General features: G+C 56.9%; 9 protein-coding genes across 9 annotated transcripts; 5 read left to right on the top strand and 4 right to left on the bottom strand.

Annotated features, from left to right (window-relative positions):
* Nucleotides 1-42: 42 nt before the first annotated feature.
* BDY17DRAFT_285753 (uncharacterized protein) lies at nt 43-1,374 on the bottom strand (the record flags this gene model as incomplete). Its single annotated transcript, XM_033732118.1, has 1 exon — nt 43-1,374. Exon 1 carries the CDS (start codon nt 1,048-1,050, stop codon nt 43-45), a length of 1,008 nt encoding a protein of 335 aa, XP_033586771.1. The 5' UTR covers nt 1,051-1,374.
* A 1,136-nt stretch (nt 1,375-2,510) lies between these two features.
* Nucleotides 2,511-5,414, top strand: BDY17DRAFT_327177 (P-loop containing nucleoside triphosphate hydrolase protein; the record flags this gene model as incomplete). The annotated part of the gene is made up of 2 exons (XM_033737629.1): nt 2,511-5,035; nt 5,093-5,414. The coding sequence occupies 2 exons, from the start codon at nt 2,511-2,513 to the stop codon at nt 5,412-5,414; spliced, it is 2,847 nt and encodes a 948-aa protein (XP_033586770.1).
* A 672-nt stretch (nt 5,415-6,086) lies between these two features.
* Nucleotides 6,087-6,932, top strand: BDY17DRAFT_234260 (uncharacterized protein; the record flags this gene model as incomplete). Its single annotated transcript, XM_033730266.1, has 1 exon — nt 6,087-6,932. A coding segment is annotated over one exon (846 nt), but the record flags the coding sequence as incomplete, so codon positions are not given.
* Nucleotides 6,933-7,287: 355 nt separating this feature from the next.
* On the top strand, nt 7,288-8,179 carry BDY17DRAFT_34000 (uncharacterized protein). Its single transcript, XM_033737975.1, has one exon. It carries the CDS (start codon nt 7,412-7,414, stop codon nt 8,000-8,002), a length of 591 nt encoding a protein of 196 aa, XP_033586768.1. The 5' UTR covers nt 7,288-7,411; the 3' UTR covers nt 8,003-8,179.
* Nucleotides 8,180-8,193: 14 nt separating this feature from the next.
* On the bottom strand, nt 8,194-9,627 carry BDY17DRAFT_256433 (aminotransferase; the record flags this gene model as incomplete). Its single annotated transcript, XM_033731601.1, has 2 exons — nt 8,194-8,974; nt 9,041-9,627. 2 exons carry the CDS (start codon nt 9,625-9,627, stop codon nt 8,194-8,196), a joined length of 1,368 nt encoding a protein of 455 aa, XP_033586767.1.
* Nucleotides 9,628-10,409: 782 nt separating this feature from the next.
* Nucleotides 10,410-11,752, bottom strand: BDY17DRAFT_33848 (Alpha/Beta hydrolase protein). Its single transcript, XM_033737960.1, has 4 exons — nt 11,260-11,752; nt 11,085-11,201; nt 10,861-11,025; nt 10,410-10,793 (listed from the first exon to the last, which is right to left on the bottom strand). Exons 1-4 carry the CDS (start codon nt 11,555-11,557, stop codon nt 10,525-10,527), a joined length of 849 nt encoding a protein of 282 aa, XP_033586766.1. The 5' UTR covers nt 11,558-11,752; the 3' UTR covers nt 10,410-10,524.
* A 196-nt stretch (nt 11,753-11,948) lies between these two features.
* On the bottom strand, nt 11,949-13,514 carry BDY17DRAFT_313068 (uncharacterized protein; the record flags this gene model as incomplete). The annotated part of the gene is made up of 1 exon (XM_033735682.1): nt 11,949-13,514. The coding sequence occupies one exon, from the start codon at nt 13,512-13,514 to the stop codon at nt 11,949-11,951; it is 1,566 nt and encodes a 521-aa protein (XP_033586765.1).
* A 160-nt stretch (nt 13,515-13,674) lies between these two features.
* Nucleotides 13,675-15,148, top strand: BDY17DRAFT_303412 (uncharacterized protein). Its single transcript, XM_033734571.1, has one exon. It carries the CDS (start codon nt 14,169-14,171, stop codon nt 14,949-14,951), a length of 783 nt encoding a protein of 260 aa, XP_033586764.1. The 5' UTR covers nt 13,675-14,168; the 3' UTR covers nt 14,952-15,148.
* A 1,301-nt stretch (nt 15,149-16,449) lies between these two features.
* Nucleotides 16,450-17,228, top strand: BDY17DRAFT_233191 (acyl-CoA N-acyltransferase; the record flags this gene model as incomplete). The annotated part of the gene is made up of 3 exons (XM_033730249.1): nt 16,450-16,590; nt 16,644-16,815; nt 16,879-17,228. Coding segments are annotated over 3 exons (663 nt in total), but the record flags the coding sequence as incomplete, so codon positions are not given.
* Between the last annotated feature and the right edge of the window lie 369 nt (nt 17,229-17,597).

The following is a 17,597-nucleotide window of genomic DNA, read 5'->3' as shown; positions in this document are numbered from 1 at the left end:
TACCATTCAAACCGATCATAGTATTCCATTATTCGTTATGCATCATGCCCATTCCCTAGACTTCTCCCTCGCCGACCTTCTTATCGACTTGTAATACTGCAAAACGCTGCCCAGCAAAAACGAAAAAGACCCCCACAAATAGCTCATGCCAAACTGATACTTGGCCCAGCCGACATTCTCAATCAACCCAAAGCACGCGCAGAAAATGAAGCCCGCGCTGCCCACCAGATTCCACAAATTCACAATCCACCGCGAGCTCCGCCACGCCGGGCGCCACCACTTCTCCTGCCGCTGCAGCATCATCATGATGGAGGCGATGGCGAAGCCGCACGCGGCGATGAGCTGCGGATACCGGATCCAGCGGGAGATGGTGCCTGTTTGGGCGATGGTGATGATGGAGGCGATGGAGGAGGTGAAGTAGACGATGGAGCTGCAGAGGAAGAGGGCGGTGGCGAGGAGGCTGGTTTCGTGGATGCAGCGGGTGAAGAGCTCGTGGGTGGAGAGGGGTTGGTGGTGGTGGTGGTGGTGGTGGTGGGAGTTGGTGGCTTTCTCGTTGGGGGTGACGAGGGTTTCGGCGGAGGCGGAGAAGGCGGGATTTGTGCCGGGGAGATTCAAGGTGGTTTGTGTTTGCTCGCTGTTGACGAGCGTTTCGCTGGAGGCGGAGAAGTCGGCGTTCGTGCCGGGTAGATTGGAGGTTGATGATTTCTCTTCCGGCGGGTCCATTGGTGAGATGTTGTCCAGTGGCTCGCCATCGTCGTTGTTCCGCTCAGCTCGGATCGTCTGGATCAGAGAGAAGGCGCTGCCGCACAGGAAGAGTGCGTTGCTCGCCAGACTCAGCCCTCCTTCCACGTATATGACGCTGGGCGGAAGGGCCCAAGCAGCATTGAGGAAGGGTAGGAAAGAGAGGACTGCGTTCACAACCAGCACGCTGCATCCTATCGTGAACACGATGGCTCCGAGGTAGTTGACGTTCGTAAATGAGATCTCCTGTTTTGGCGAAGAGTACTGTCCATCGTCTTTTGATATGCCCTGTCCCGCTTCTTTCGACATCCCCCTCCCGGACTAAGACGCAAAGGCTCGAAAGGAGTGGCGAGCTGTGTCGATTGATTGAATGCGGAGAGAGAAAACGGAGAACCAAGGAGAACGAGCGGCATACTTACAATATATATGGAATGGCCACAGAGCACACGTACGGCGAGCGCGTCTCCGTGCGCAGTTGGGGACGCAACTCACGAGAATAGCAGCATCATCAACCAGAAATCCCGATGAAAATTCTTCTCCCTCCGCTGTCTCGACGCGACTGCTCCATATAACAACCAAACGAGCAGCCGTCTAGATCCCGTGGTGTCAGCAGAAGTGCGCGTGGACATGACGAATATGAGTAGCGGTGGAGAAGTGTATGGACTGCATGCCCGTTTCGAGCAACGGTGCGCCACACTTTTGCCGCTCGGCTGCGGCCCGTTCCCCCAACATAAAAATTCGGCGGGTACGGATGGATTTAGAGCATCACGACGACGACAACCTTGGGGATGTATGGTTTGGGTTTCCTAATTCGTCTTGGATTCCTGTGTGTGAGGCAAGCGAATTGTGGTTTCGTTGCAAACGCCTGCCACGTGTCGGGTTTGTGAACTACCGGACGCCCCGTTTTGAACGGAACGGTCGGAGATCGTAAAGCAGTATTGCTTGGCTCTCCTTGGTTTGCGTCGTCGAGAACGTTAGTATACGCGTCTGCGGGTGCGCTTGGAGGTTCTCGACTTATTTTTGTAGATTGACGTGACAGCTTTGCCGGCTTCTCCCATGCCGTTGGCTGTCTGACGGATATGAGTTGATCCGGGATGAGACGACTTCAAATTTGACTCTAGAAAGGAATGCCAGGATTCAGTCATCTTTCGACCGATTAGATGTTCTTTCGAGTTACCACAACCAGTTCATGGATGCCTGTAGTCGCAGCACGGATTCAGGATCCGCGGTAGTCACTTTCCGAAATGAAACGTTTGCAGAAAGCGGATGAGACACGACCAAAAGACTGTGGTGAATGAGCGAGCTCGATACCGATGTCTGCTGTTACACTCTATTCGTTGCAGTGAACGTCTTTCCGAAGGCATAGCAAAGCCTTGCGATGGGCGTGCAACACGTGCAAGCGGGCGACATTAGAGTTGCGGAAGGCGGGCGTTAGCGCGTGCGGGAAAGCAGGGTCGCCGCTGCGAGAGGCCGACGAGCGTAAACACTCCTTTCACCATCCCACCCTTGGACGTTTCTGGTTCCGAAACGTTCGTTCCATTCACTGGACGTCTTAAAGCCCGAGACACATGACGCCTAGGTGAAGTTCGAAATCCCGTTTGGATGGTGTGCGGCGACTGGAAGCCATCGCGGTGAATACTCTGCCAGCGATTGTGCTTACCTGGCCTTGCTTGGGATACAAGGAGCTCCTGTGTCCCTCGCTCTGCGCCATCTCCTAACGCGCAAGAAGGTCTGGATAGGCGCGTCTGCCCCGCCCAACAACCATCGACATGTCCTCCTCCAACACCATCAAAGTCGTCGCCCGCTTCCGCCCACAGAATCATATCGAACAAGCCGCCGGCAGCGGGTCGATTGTGGAGTTCTCGGGCGAGGATACCTGTACCGTTACCTCGAGAGAAGCCAGCGGCACCTTCACCTACGATCGCGTCTTTCCCATCAATGCCCGCCAACACGAAGTCTTCGACTACTCCATCCGCAGCACCGTCGATGATGTGCTGGCCGGGTACAATGGAACCGTCTTCGCCTACGGCCAGACGGGCTCCGGCAAGACGTATACCATGATGGGCGCGGACATTGGAGACGACCAGGCCAAAGGTATCATCCCGCGCATCGTAGAGCAAATCTTCGACAGTATCCTGCGCAGCGATGCCAGCATTGAATTCACGGTCAAGGTCAGCTACATGGAGATCTACATGGAGAAGATTCGGGATCTGCTGGTGCCGCAGAATGATAATTTGCCGGTGCATGAGGACAAGTCGAGAGGCGTGTACGTCAAGGGGTTGCATGAGTTCTATGTTGCCAACGTGGGTGAGGTTTACCAGGTTCTGGAAAGAGGTGGGCAATCAAGAGCAGTGGCGGCAACAAACATGAACCAGGAGTCCTCTCGGTCACATTCCATCTTCGTGATAGAAGTCACCCAGAAGAATACAGAGTCAGGCTCTGCCCGCTCCGGTCGGCTGTTCTTGGTCGATCTGGCGGGGTCTGAGAAAGTCGGCAAGACTGGCGCGTCCGGACAGACTCTGGAGGAGGCGAAGAAGATCAACAAATCTCTGTCTGCGCTCGGCATGGTCATCAACGCGCTCTCTGACGGCAAGAGCAGCCACATTCCTTACCGAGACAGTAAACTCACGCGGATTCTACAAGAATCGCTCGGCGGAAACTCTCGCACGACTTTGATTATCAACTGCTCGCCAAGCAGCTACAACGATTCCGAGACGATGTCGACCCTGCGGTTCGGCGAACGTGCAAAGACCATCAAACAGAAGGCCAAGATCAACGAGGAGCTCTCGCCTGCTCAACTCAAGGCGCAGCTCAAGAAGGTGCAGAGTGAGGTTATGCACTACCAAACATATCTATCCTCCCTTGAGGGTGAAGTCAACACCTGGCGAGGAGGTGGTCAGGTACCGAAGGAGCAATGGACACCAGCGTTGAAAGCGATTGCCGGGTCGATGTCCCAGGCACCTCCGCAATCTGCCACGCCTAGTAGACTGCGATCAACACAGGATATTCCGGGCACGCCGAGACCGGAGAGCAGAATGGAAATTGAGAGGTCTGGAACGCCGAGTATTCTCATGGACCGGGATGAGAAGGACGACTTTTTGAGGCGGGAGAATGAGTTCCAAGATCAGCTGGCTGAGAAGGAGTCTGCCCTCGCAGCCGCAGAGGAAGCTCTCAAGGTGGCCCGAAATGAAATCCGGGACCTTCGTGAATCTCATGTGAATGTCACGCGCTCGAACGAAAAGTTGCAGGGCGATGTCGAAGGCTTCCGAATGCAGGTTGAGAAAATCCAGTTCGAGACCAAGGAGGCGTCTATCACCATGGACTCTCTCAAAGAGGCCAACAGCGAGCTCACCGCGGAGCTGGATGATGTCAAGCATCAATTGCTCGATGCCAAGATGACTGCGAAGGAGTCATCTGCTCTGCTTGACGAAAAGGACCGACTGAAGAAGGAGCGTATGGCGCAGATGATGGCGGGCTTTGATCTTGGTGATGGCATGATGTCGGCTAACGAAATGCACGTCCGGGAGATGATTCAGCGAGTGGACAACCTGACGGAAATTGCCGAGAACGGTGATGTGATTGCTCCTGACGAACTACAATCACTGAAAGAGCGCCTGCTCGAAATTCAGGGCGTTGTACGGCAGGCGGATGTGGGAGCAAACGGCCACGAGGATGACGCGCACAGCGCCGCACTCGAGGATCAGCTTGCACGCGTGCAACAAGACTACCAAAACATCCTCGAACGCAACCTATCTCCATCAGATGTGGAGGAGGTGAAGAGGAGACTACAAGACTCATTCGCGTCTCAACAGAACGGCAACGCACACTCACCAGATGTCCAAAACGCACTCTCCCGACAGCAGGAAGAGAACGCGCGTCTCACCGACGAGCTCGAAACCCTGCGAAAACAAGCGATCAACGGCGGCGCCAACGGCGCGACGCTAAGCAAGCAACTCGCCGACTTCGACATGATTAAGAAATCGCTCATGCGCGACCTGCAGAACCGCTGCGAGCGCGTGGTGGAGCTGGAAATCTCCCTCGACAGCACGCGCGAGCAGTACAACAGCATTCTGCGCAGCTCGAACAGCAAGCAGCAGCAGAAGAAACTCGCTTTCCTGGAGCGGAATTTGGAGCAGCTCACGCTGGTGCAGCGGCAATTGGTGGAGCAGAATGCGCAGCTGAAGAAGGAGGTGGCGATTGCGGAGCGGAAGCTTGTTGCTCGGGGGGAGCGGATTCGGGGGTTGGAGGGTTTGGTGGCGGAGAGTCAGGAGAAGTTGATGGTTGCTAACCACAAGTATGTGTCTTGCCGTCCGGCATGTTGCCGTCTGCGGAGTGCTGATGATGAGAACAGATTCGAATCCCAATTACTCGCCGTCAAGGAGAGACTGGAGGCCGCCAAGTCCGGGTCGACGAGAGGTCTGGGCCAGGGCTCGGCGCAATCGCCCGTCGCTTCTTCGAACTTCGCCAACAATCCTTTCGGTCGTATCGCGAAGCCCCTCCGTGGAGGTGGAGGTGGAGGTGGGAATGACGGGCCTATGGTGCCCACCTTCTCGAACATGCTTAGTGCACACACCCAGCAGCAGCACGGGATGGGCTCGCCGCCGCAGGAGCATTTTGGCACGGCCAATGGTGCGGGCAAGCGTGGGAGTTGGTTCTTCAATCAGCGGACTTGAGTGATGATACATGAGGTGAAGTTAGTGGGGGGATGAAGTGATGCATACGGGCGTTTCTTTCGTGATACCCCTTTGTCTACCTACATGCATTGGGAGGGATGTATCGGACGGAAGTAGACTTGGCTGGCCGCATTTTGTAGGTCTTATGAGAACTACTTGGATCGGGACTTCTGAATGTTCAACATCGTCCCATGCACACAGGGGCAGGGCACGGCTTACGTCACTGATTGGCCGGGGAAAGAGCACGCGACACGGAACAACTCGGCTCGGAGCGAAGCCGCGGCCCCAACTGCCCCAGACTCTGTACACTGTGGGGCTGAAACCCGTCTGGACCCTGCCTGCCCTTTTGGCCGGCCTCTCAAATGCAGGTTCACTTGCGTTTCCAAACCTTCGTTGTTACATTCCACTTTCTCGCGGCTGGGTATTGACTGTCTTTGTTGACTTTCTTTCGGAAGCAAGGCGAATGGCTTTAACGCTACAGCATCCATCTTGCTAACATCCCTTCGCTATCCATCTTCGGTCACCTTTCGCCGGCATTGTTTCCCCATTGCGCCTTTGACCAATCAGATATTGTGGATGGGTTATACAACAGCATTGTCGATCACAGAGACTAGTTCTCTTGCGCATTGAGTGCCCCACTCGTCATTCTTCAACATGGCCAATCCAAACGGGTTCTTCGCCTCCTCTCCCTCTGTCGTTATCCCGCCAACCCAATCGGAATACTTCACAAACGACCACAACAATGCGCCAGCGACATCCAACCCACTGCTAAATGGCTTCAACGATTCCCTCACGCCCTCCGGCTCTCTCCCCGTCACCCCAGGCTCCATGGCCGGGCGCAAACGGTCGCGCGGCGACATGCACGAGCCAGATGAGGACGAGTACGTCGAGGACGACGGCTCGCACGTGACTCCAGCAACCGAGTACCCAGCGTTGCAACGCCCCGAACCAATCCTAGGCCCGGGCATGACTCTCATCCATCCCGACGATCCCGGCTATCCCGCCCGTCCAGAGTCGCAATCCGGCACATGGGTAGACGAACGCAGTCAAGTCACCGAGCAGCAACGACCAGCGATGAGCACGCGCAAATTGCAACGGATGGGCTCCCGCACCGTCGCAGCCGATGATCTGGCGCAGCTGCTTCTGCCGCACGAAATGCGCGATGTCACCGCCGAGCCGCTCATAGATGAAGCGACGCGCACGCTAGGCATCAGCTGGACGCGCATGGACGCCAGTGAAGCGCTGCTGATCAGTCAAGCCGCCTACTCCAAATGGATTCAGAACCACTACCCGGCCCTCCAAGACGTGGCCGTTTGGTTCGAAAACAGCGCCATCCCGGGGTATCTAGTAGCTGCGCGGAACGCATACAACAGCCGCATAGAATACTACATTTTCTCGCACGATTTGATGGAGGCGAGATTGGTGACGAGTGATGCAGCGCAGCTCATTCCGAGGCTGCAAATGTTGCCTGCACTACACCTCGCTGCACCAGGCGGGTGTCTCAAAGCGGAGATGGATTCTGCGCCTGCGGTCGTTGCCCCGGCTGCTGCTGTGACCCAAGACGGAATTGCTGGCCAGCAGATGGAGATGTTGCCTCCAGAGATCCCGCAGCAGGAGCAGCCGCCACCGCCGCCGCCGCAGCAGCAGCCGAACAAGCCGAAGCATTTTGCGCGGATGAGCGAGGATTTCTCTATGCCGTTGGGGCTGTTGAGAGGCTATTTCCCGGCGCATGAGATGGAGACGGATTGAAAAGTCTTGTTTGGTTTTACCTTATGACTTATTATGAACTATATTCAACATCAATACCCACAACTCCCTTTTCGTCATGTCAATGAATCTACTCTATATAAGAGTGTTGTTACCCACGAGGCTAGAATTCCACCCAACTTCCGCCACCAAATCAGGAAGGTGCGGTCAAAACTTTGCCTCGTATCCGTAAACCCAAACCTCACCCCATCCATCCATCCACCAAACCAAACCCTCCTTCAAGCAACAAAATGACATCCACCCCTCATCCAACCCTAAGCTCAAACTACACAATAACCCACCTGCCCATCGCAGGCTCCACCCAAATCTCCAGCCGAGTATCACTCCTCGTCTCCAAACTGGACTCATCAGCAGCAAAACCTAGCAACGACGAAGACGCAACCGAGCCCGAGAAAGCGAAACTGGCTCTTGTCGTTTTGACGGCCAAAGCACGCTACGCGCACAAACTCATTAGTGTGGTGGAGATTGCGAAGAGGGAAGTGCTTGCTGCTGCTGCTGCTACTGCTACTGCTTCTGCTGGTGAAGGTGGAGGGGGGAGGTGGTTTCAGTATTCTGCTTTGAGCGGGGAGGTTGTGGATGTTGAGAGGCGGGGAGCGCTTGTTGGCGGGAAGGCAGAGCTAGACGAAGAGGATGCGGACGGGGACGAGGATGCGTTTGAGATGATGGGTGCGAAGGAGGGAGGAGGGGTGAAGAAGAGGAATGTGCCTGTCTTGACGGTGTATGTTTGTGGAGAGGCGGTGAGGGAGTTGAGGGTTGCTTATGGGTATGTGTTTTCTTCTCTTTCTAATGGTACTGGTTTGAATGGAAGGGTGGCTGACTGATGTGTGGTTTAGGGAACAACGGTGACCACGGCATGAGGCGATTTTGAGCATTCATGAAATTCTAGAAGGTATAATGGATGTCTACGGCCGGCATTTACGATTCAGGAAGAATACGCCAACAAGAATTCCCAAATCCACCATCAGTGAACGCCACGCAAACCGTTGGCTCCAAACAAAGTGCCACCAATCGCTCACGCAACCTCATCAACCACCACGCCCCACTCGTGCGTCTCCTTACCATACATGATATTCACCAACCACTCCTTGACAACACGAGTGTAGACTCCACTCTCGCCCTCTTCCGTCGGCACAACCAAGTCCTCTCCACGGAAGTGAATCAAGCTCACAGGCGCAATGAAGAAAGCCGTGCCAGCGGCAAAAGCCTCGACGAGTCTGCCCTCGCGATACGCAGACACGACGTCCGCCATGGTGAAGCGCTTCTCCACCACATCGAGCGCCTCGACGTCTCCCATTGCCTCGCTCAAACGCGAACGCGTGAGCTCGAGCACAGATGCCCTCGTCACGCCTTCGAGGATGATGCGCTCCTCCAACGGCGCAGTCACGAGCTCCAGGCGGCCTGTGGTCTTGTTCCTCCACACGACGAAGAAGTTGCTCGCTCCGGCTTCCGTGACGTAGCTCTCCGAGCCGAAAAGCCAGAGCACTTGGTCGAAACCGCGGGCGCGCGCTTCACCTTGTGCCACGAGTGAGGGGCCGTAATTTGCGCCGACTTTGGCGTAGCCGAAGCCGCCGGGCCAGGCGCGGATGCTGTCTTCGGTGGAGGCGAGGAGTTTGAGGCCGCTGGAAGGCGCCTTCTTGGTGCCGTTGGAGGCACCGTTGAGGGCTGGCGGTGCGGGAGCGGATTTGCTCTTGGTCATGTCGGGGAAGCAGGCGAGGATGACGTACAAGAGGGCTTCTTGCGGTCTTTGCACGCCGAGGGCTTCGTCTGTGGCGATGCAAGTTGGCCGGACGTACCTGTTGAACATGGTTTGTTAGCCACAGCACATCGGACGAATGATGACGGCACAATCAACAACTTACAGGAAGCTACCCGGCCGCTCCTTGGGCAACCACTTCTCCCCGTCCTGCGCACAAAGTCGAATGATCAACTTCTCCAACTCCTTGGGCTCAAAATCCGGCAGGGCAATCCTCGCCGCCGACTTGCGCATCCGCTGACAATTCCGCGAAATGCGGAACAAACGCAACTTGCCATCGAAGCCTCGGTACAGCTTCAAGCCCTCAAAGCACTCGGTGGCATAGTGCAAGACGGAAGCAGTCGGCATGATGGAAAAGGCGCCGTACGGCTTGAGCTCAGGCGCATGCCAGCCGTGCTCCAGCGTCCAGCGCGCGGTAATCATGTGGTCGGTGCAGGTCTTCTGCGCGGCCACTTCGGGGCTCTCCGGGGCGGGGACGGCGCGCGGGGATTGAGTGAGTTCGATTTGGAGAAGCGAGGCGTCGAGGGGCGCTTGGCCTGCGCTGGATGCATTTTTGGAGGGCAGGGCGTGCTCGATGCCTGCGAGGGTGAGGGAGGACACGTTGTCTTCTGTTGGACTCCAGGCTGTGGTCGGCGTTTTGAGTTGGGGTGTTGCGGAGCGCGAGGGCTCGGGGGTGATGGCGATGGGCGCCATTGCGTCGTTAGGATGTAGAGTACCCGGTGTGTGAAGAGTAGTCCTCAATCAGAGTGCTTTACGTCGAGACGAAGACGATCTGCAGCAGGGCCAAAGCCAAAAAGCCGTCTTCCAGAGCAAACTCGACTGAGTCAACACAACCTCTTGACGAGTAACAGGGCAGGATAAATAAGTTCTTCTAGTCACAAACACAGTTGTAGGGAGTCAAGAGAAAAGACCAGGGGAATGCGAAAAAAACGGAAAACACCAAGAGTATATGACTCCTACCACGTAAAGTGGACCGACCGGCCGCATGAGGCGGTCGTCTTGTCAACAATTCGAGATTTTCCCGCCGCGCCGCGCCGCCTTCTGTTCCGCCGCCGTGCCGCTCTCCGAAGCCGGGGGGGGTAAGACGCGACGACGCGGCTGCTGCTGAGATGTGGCAGAAAGGAAACCAGCGTAATCTCTCTGTGCTATGCCGAGCATTCCATTCGCGTGACGGTGCGCGGCGCAAAGTTGCATGGCGGAAAAGAATTGCTGTTGCGGCGCTTTTGCCGAGTGTAAGCGCTGATAACTACCGGCCGGCGCGCGGCTTTGGCGGGTCACTTGACTTCAGAGTTATCTTGCTGCGGCTTACGGATTACCCAGAGGGTGTATGCCGTGTGTATGATGGAATTCTGAGCGCGTGACGACAGATTCCATCGCGGGAATTGATGCTGTAGCTGGTAGAGATGAAGGATCGATTCAGGCGGTGCACGAAGTGTCCCAGAACACTTGAGAAGAACGGGCAGATTTCCCATCCCAACGCCACCCTGAAGATCTATCTTCCCCCTATCTGCGAAGGACATGGCAACGCAGTCCTTCCTTCAGGATTTTGTGATTTTACATAACCTTCCCAGCCCGGAATATCGAGTTGCCTCAACTTGGCATAGCTCCAATGATCTCACGCAGCATGCCGTCGACGTCCTGGATCACAGACACATGGCCTCCCCCTTCTTCGAAATGCGTCGTGACGCGGCCAAGGTGCGATGCGTTCCATTGAGCGTGGGTGAATGGGACGTAAGGGTCCGACGTGCCGTGGTACAGGAACACCGGCACTGCGATGTCCGCGACATCGAAGCCCCAAGGTTCGCGGAAAGCGAGATCGTCGTCGACCATGCCATCGACGGAGAACTTCAGCGCTTCGCCTGACACGCCCCCCCCGCTTCTCTTAGTGATCGAAACGGTGATTTGATTGCGGCTGGCTGGACTTACGGAAGCTGTCCTCTCCACACTGCGCCAGGCCCGGAATGTCGCTCATCGCCTGTTTGTCCGGCCCCGGCTTCTCCCCTGCAAAGATCTCCGCGGCCGTGATGCTGATCATCCCCGGACGTCGCGCTTCGTACTTCTCCCTAATGGCACTCTCTCCTTCCCTGCCCACTACAGCTGCGTCAGCGAGCCAGTGGGCGAAGCGCAAGCACCCACCGGGCGCCCCTTACCATGCTTTGAGATATCCGGCGCCCACATCAACCCTTCGGCATCATACGGGGCAAGTCCAGCAACTACAACGGCAGCCACGCAGCCGTTCATTGCCGCGCAAGCGAGAGCATGCGGCCCTGTGGGCGCGTGAGTGAGACTCGCACATCTCCCCCGTAGCGCTGAAGCGAAAATTACCGCCAGCCGACCACCCCATGGCCGCAAACCTCTCACGACCAAGGTGGCCGAGCAACGCTCGTACACTGTCCACCTCGTCCACTACCCTGCGACCCTTTCTCCGCGTCGATCCGCCGAACCCAGGCCTGCTCCAGGTGACGAGCATGAAGCCGTGGGTTGCGCATGCCTTGGCCAGGTGCGGAACGGGCGTCCACGCGCCGGGACTACTGTGCGAGAAGAGGAGGGGGAATCCGTCTTTGGCTCCGCTGATGCAGTAATCGAGATTTCTCCCGTCTGAGAGTGTGAGCTGAGATGCCATTACCCGTCACCAATGCTTTGGTGCTCGATGAGCGACCTCTCAAGTCGTCCTCGATTATTGGAAGTGGTAAGTTGCGCTGTCCATTCTTAATATATAATAAGGTAGAAAGCGGTGAGTTCTCAGGAATCCGAACCGAAAGGGTCCGGCAAGAGCTACCATATGGGTTGACATTGAACTTTAATCTTTCTCGCGACAGCAGATTCCATCGCGGAAATGATGTAGTTGATAGAGGTAAAGGATCATTTTGGCAGTGCACGAAACCTCCCGGAATACACGGAGAACAGGTAGATCTTCCATTCCAACGCCACGCTAAAGCCATCTTCTCCATCTCAGCGGGAGAACACGGCAATCATCTCTCATCAATCCTAGCACCACGGCCAGCACTCACATCCTACATGAGCCCGCCAAGCACCAGCCTCCCCAACCCCGCAACCTCACTCCTCACATTCGCCCGCCCACTCTCCTCCAACTCGCGCGTCACATTCGTTACCAGAATCTTGCGCAGCGCCTTGTCGACCTTGCCAAACGCCTCGCCCACACTCGCCGTGCACACCTCCGGGCTCGCGATCAGATCGATGACCTTGGCGTACGTGTCGGTCATGGTGTCGCACAGGGTGGCGTAGATGGTGGTGAAGTCCGGGTCGAAGGGGAGGTGCGGCGTGACGAGGTGCTGGAAGTCGTGGCCTAGTGCTACCGGGCTGATGGGGCTGCTGGTTTCCAGGGGGCTGGGGATGTCGCTTCCGCTGCCGCCGCCGGCGGAGGTGGGAGACTTGTTGACGTTGAGGTGCTCGTTGTTGCTGTTGCTGGGTGGGAGGAAGATGCTGTCTGTTGTTGTGCTCGTGCGGCGTGCGCCTTTGCTTCGTGCGCCTAGTTTGAACATGTTTTGTACGCGGCCGCGGCCCAGGCTGTTGCCGTTGATGTCGATTCCCATGAGGGTTTGGTAGGTTTCGAATTCTTGCAGCAGGGAGTTGAGGGAGCGTAGGTAGTCAAGGGCCGTGCCGGTTGCGTTGAGATCCAGCAGGGCAGGCAGGCTGTACCCGAGCACGAAAAAGTTTGTCGCGCGCCGCCCAAGTTTCGAAGGATGCATGGATGGCAGAGTCTGCAGGGCTGCGGGGGAGTAGTGCAGGGTGGAGAAGTAGAAGATGTTGCCCTCGTGCACTTTGCGCAGGTAGTCGATCGTCGCCATCCGCTTGCCGCAGATCTCGTGGATCTGTCGGTACACCACCTTGGGATCGACGGACGAGGTCTGGGTGGCAGGCGTGGCGCTGCCGTGCAGGTATGAAGAACCCATCAATGTGCCGGGCTCGGTGATGTGGGTGGAGGGCAATGGAGGTACGGGTGGTCGACCGGACGGCACACGTCTGGTTGCTGTAGAAGTGGTCGAAGATGAAGTTTGCGTTTTTCGCAGCTCGGAGCCCGTCGTCGGCCTTTCAGGTGTGCTGCCCAACGACACCGTGGGGGCAATGGTCGTCAGGCTCTGAGAGGAGAATTTGGAGGAGATGGACGGCTTGCCTCGCGATCGCGGCACGCAAGGTGGAGACGTCTGTACCGGGTGAAGAGGGGGCGGCGCCGCACCGTCGTCGCCAACACTTTCCACCGGCGAAGTGATCAGGCTCGACTGAAAGGGCGCGCCAGAAGAAGCTCGCGGCTGGTGTCCAAAAGCGTTGGAAGAGCCGCCGCTGAGCTGCGAGCGATGCGAGCGCAACGACACCGATCTCCTCACACTCTGTCCCAGCTCCGTCACGCTGTTGAGACTCAGCACATTGCTCTCCCTCCGATGTGTATTGGCAGTTGTAGTGGTATTTCTGCTAGGCTGGGTTCCTCCTGCTCTTTCATCATTGCCCGTAGCGTTCAAGCCCCTTGCGCCTTCCCCTTGCTGCTGCTGTTCACCTGTCGTTTTGCGTGCGAACCTGCCAAACACACTTGGTGGGGCTTGGGTCTGATTATAGTAAGGCATCGCGACGGGGGTCGCTTGCGGTTATGTGCTCCGATTACGAGGCGAGGACATGCGGCAGACAGGTCCCACAATCATGTGAAGAGCCCCATTGGCGAGCGACGCAGGGGTAAGTTAAAGCTCCGATGGATCTGCGGCCGTTACGAGAGCGCAAAGGTTTCCCCGGATCTCCGTTGCCTCCGGCCTTGGCATTACTCTACCTGACTGCTGAAGACCTGAGATTGCCTCAATTCATTGGAATGTGACAAGAAATTGAGAGGAAGGTGATGTAATGACAATTTTTGAGGCAAGTAAAAACAATCTGAGTCCGTGGAAAGACCATGCAATCATGCTCGCATCCCTGGGTATCTTTCATTCCAACGCCATTCGTCAAAAGCAATCATTCCTTTCCTCCGCCCAACGCAAGCAAGCACAAGAAACAAATCGTCGTGATAGAGAGAAGGGCTGTGACGGGGCCCGCGTGGGAGAGACTGTGTGATGATGGACAGGATGGTGATGATGCGCTGTCAAGAGAGCTCGAGATCCGCCGAGAAGAGAAGGGCAGGTGAGGGCTGAACGGAACACATGGGAGGCTGATGAAGTGGATGCAGTGAAACCCTCACACCGGGGGTACATTCAGAGTCCGGATCGCATGACAAGCATGGTCCAGATCTACTGATGCAGCGCCCAGGCGCTCAGGAGACACGCTCCACTTCATCTGACGACCTCCTCTTCGTGCGCGATCCTCCTCACATCTGCTGCCCGAACCTGGTGGCGAGATTGTTCACGTCGCCCGTGGTGGGTTTGAGGTTTCTGGCCAGCCTCTGGGCCTCCGCCCGGGACTGTCGGAGCTCCGCCACGACGAGCTCGAGACAGTCGGTGGTCTCTCGCAGCTTCTTCTCGACGGTATCCACCTTGGACTCGAGCCTGTATCTTTCAGCCCGCTCGTCCTGGGCCCTCTGGTGCTCCTTCAGCCAGTCCTTGCAGTTCTGGTCCTCTACCCCCCTCACGAACTCGAGCTTCTCTTCCAGCCAGGTGATTCTCTCCTGCGCGGCCTCCATGTCGCTGGCTCGGCCAGAACGCTCTTTGTCGAGATCCTGGCGTGCTTCAATGAGATCCGACCAGTGCTCGGAGGACACCTTGGAGAGCTGGGTGATTTCCGCCTCGGAGTCTCTGGCGCCGTTGGCAAGGCGATCCTTCAGCTCCGAGATCTCTGTCTCCTTCGCCTGGATGGCCTGTTCTCGGCCAGAACGCTCCGCCGTGAGTTTCCCGGCGAGCTGGTTGATGCGTTCTTCGGCGCCCTTCTTCTCAAGAGCTGCCTTTTGGCTGGCAGTCTCCAGTTCTTGCTGGAGGTTGGCGACCTCCTTGTTCTTGGCCTTGAAGGCCTCTTCTCCGACCGAACGCATGTTGTCCAGCTCTTGGTTGAGCTGCGTGATGGCGGCATCGGCCTCCTTCTTCTGACGAGCTGCCATATGGCCGGCAGTCTCGAGTTGTTGCTTGAGGTCAGCGACCTCATTGCTCTTTGCCGTAAAGGCTCCATCGCCGACGGAGCGCGCGGTGGTGAGCTTGTTCTGGAGCTGCTGGATGGTGGCGTCGCGGCTGCTGATCTCCGAGCGCGCCGCATCACGCACACTGCCGAGCTGGGTCTTGAGGCCAGCAACCTCGGCGTCGCTGGTCTGCTTCGCCTGCTCCCCGCGAGCGCGCTCGGCTTGAAGCTCGAGCAGCAGCTGGCGGTTCTGCTCGGCGAGCTTGTCGTATTGGGAAGTGGCCGTTTGGCGGTCGGCCTCCGCTTGCTTCATGAGCCCGGCGATCTCGGCGTCGCCGGCCGCCTTGCTCTTCTCGCCCTCCAGCAGCTTCGCCTCGAGCTGCTTCTTCGCCTTGAAGAGCGCGAAGCCGTCGTCGTTCCTTTGAAACGCGACATCCAGCTTATGGCGCTTGGGGCCGCGTAGTTGAGCTTCGGCGGGCTCGTGGGGGTGTTCTGCCAATACTCGGCGCTTGTGGGAGCCGTTGACGACGAGCTCGTAAGTGGAGAAGCCTGCATTGGCGGGCAGGCGCAGGGAAAGGGGGGCGAGGCGGCGGGCGTCTTGGATGGAGGTTGAGGCAACGCGGTGAGCGCTGCCCTTGGCCGCGATGATCTTTCTCGCCTTGGGCGGCGTGGTTGCGGCCTTGACGTCGTTGGTGGGCATGATGGTGGCGGTGGAGGTGGTGTCTTGGGAAGACGCCATTGCGCTGTGACGGTTGGCGCGTGAGGTGAAGGTAAAACAGGAGGCGGCGGTGACGTTGAAGAGCGCGGTGGTGACGTTGAAGAGGGCGGCGGTGGTGAAAAGAGTCTGCAGGAGCAGGGGATGATTGTTTAAAGGTGCGTGGTGATGGCTGGGAGGTGCGTAGTGATGAGAAAAGAGGTGGTGGTTGATGGAAACGGTGTGAGTGTGTGTGTTGTGAAGGAGGTTGGAAGGTTGAAAAGCTGGAGGGAAAATCCAAGGCGGTGTGTGGGCGGAGGGCGGGAGCGGCCCGCTCAGGCGGAGGCGGTGAGGTATGTTCACATGCATTCTGCAGTCACTGATGACGATACGAAGGGAGGAAGTACACGGAAGGTATATTGTCTCGTTTCGAACGAGGAGTTGGACCTTTCTTGATATATTGGGAAGGATGGATGACGGATCAACTACTCGATCTATCCTACTTATACGAATGCTATATCGTGTCATGGCATCGAAACAAATGCAAAAGTGTTTTGCTACATCAATGCACATACCCCCAGCTACTTCTGTTGGCATCTACGCTGCGCGCGCACGTTGCACGGCGGCAGCATCCGCGCCGCGTTCCACCAACCACAGCCCGCGAAATTTAACTTCATCCGAGCACTGTGCCACCACCTCTCGATTTGTAGATTCTTCCCATCACCTCTGCCATATACTCCCATCATCTGGCACACGCGATCTTCCACACTCTGCCAAAAATGGACATCAGACTACTGCGGTCTTCCGACATTCCGCATGTCCAGCAAACCAACATCACGAATCTGCCCGAGAATTATTTTTGCAAGTACTACCTCTACCATGCCCTGAGCTGGCCGCAGTTGAGTTATGTGGCCGTGGATGTAAGTATTATCTTATCTCGACTCCCGACCTTCCCCGACTTATCGGATCGCAGGTATCACGGCCGAAGAAGACTCCCTACGATGCCCCCAAAATTGTAGGCTACGTCCTCGCCAAGATGGAGGAAGACCCCTCGGATGGAATTCAGCACGGCCACATCACCTCCCTCAGCGTAATGCGCACGCACCGGAGATTAGGTCTGGCGGAGAAACTGATGAAGCAGAGTCGTAAGTAGATGCCGCTTCTTTCCCCTCGACAAGAACTTCCACTGACACCAACGCCCCACTCAGAGCGAGCGATGTACGAGACATACGGCGCTGTCTACGTCTCTCTACATGTGCGTGTATCGAACGTGGCTGCCCTGGCACTGTACAGAGATACTCTTGGTTTCAAAGTCGGCGGCACGGAAGCAAAGTACTACGCCGACGGCGAGGATGCGTACAGCATGCGCATGGACCTTGACTACCTGCGGGAGGAGGCAGATAGCTCCGAAGATGAAGGAACTGTCGGGAAGGACGAAGGCGGTGAAGTCGGAAGTGCTGGCAAGGCCGGTGACGGCGTTGACGCTGGCAAGACGAAGGAAAAGAAGCGGAAAGTGAAGGTCGGAAGGCAGCTTGGGGTTGGAGAGTTGGTGGAGAAGAACGAGAGTGCTCCACCGCCGCCGCAGACGACTGGAAGCTCGTAGCGTTGTGGTGTACGGCCGGATCTCGGCGACAATTACTTCGCACGCCCAACTACATCGCAATCATACCATCCGCAAAGCAGAAACATTCCCAGGCTCACCGTTACCCCCGGCATGATCTCATTCCGGGAACTCTTTGCTCTGGCGTTCATGTTTGCCCAGTCTCTGATCTTCGCAGCCTTTGGCGCAGTCCCAACCCCCGACAAGCCAAAGTTTTGGAGCATCTCTGGGTCCTATCCTCGTTGGCTTCAGCTTGGCATTGGGAATGCTCGCGAGCTCGCTGGCAAAGCTTGGGTACACGGGGCTTTGTAAGTCTGCAGCCTGATA

The sequence above is a fragment of the Neohortaea acidophila genome, assembly GCF_010093505.1.
Source record: "Neohortaea acidophila strain CBS 113389 unplaced genomic scaffold BDY17scaffold_10, whole genome shotgun sequence".
Lineage (NCBI taxonomy): Eukaryota > Fungi > Ascomycota > Dothideomycetes > Mycosphaerellales > Teratosphaeriaceae > Neohortaea > Neohortaea acidophila.
This window is presented reverse-complemented; position numbering and strand designations above follow the sequence as displayed.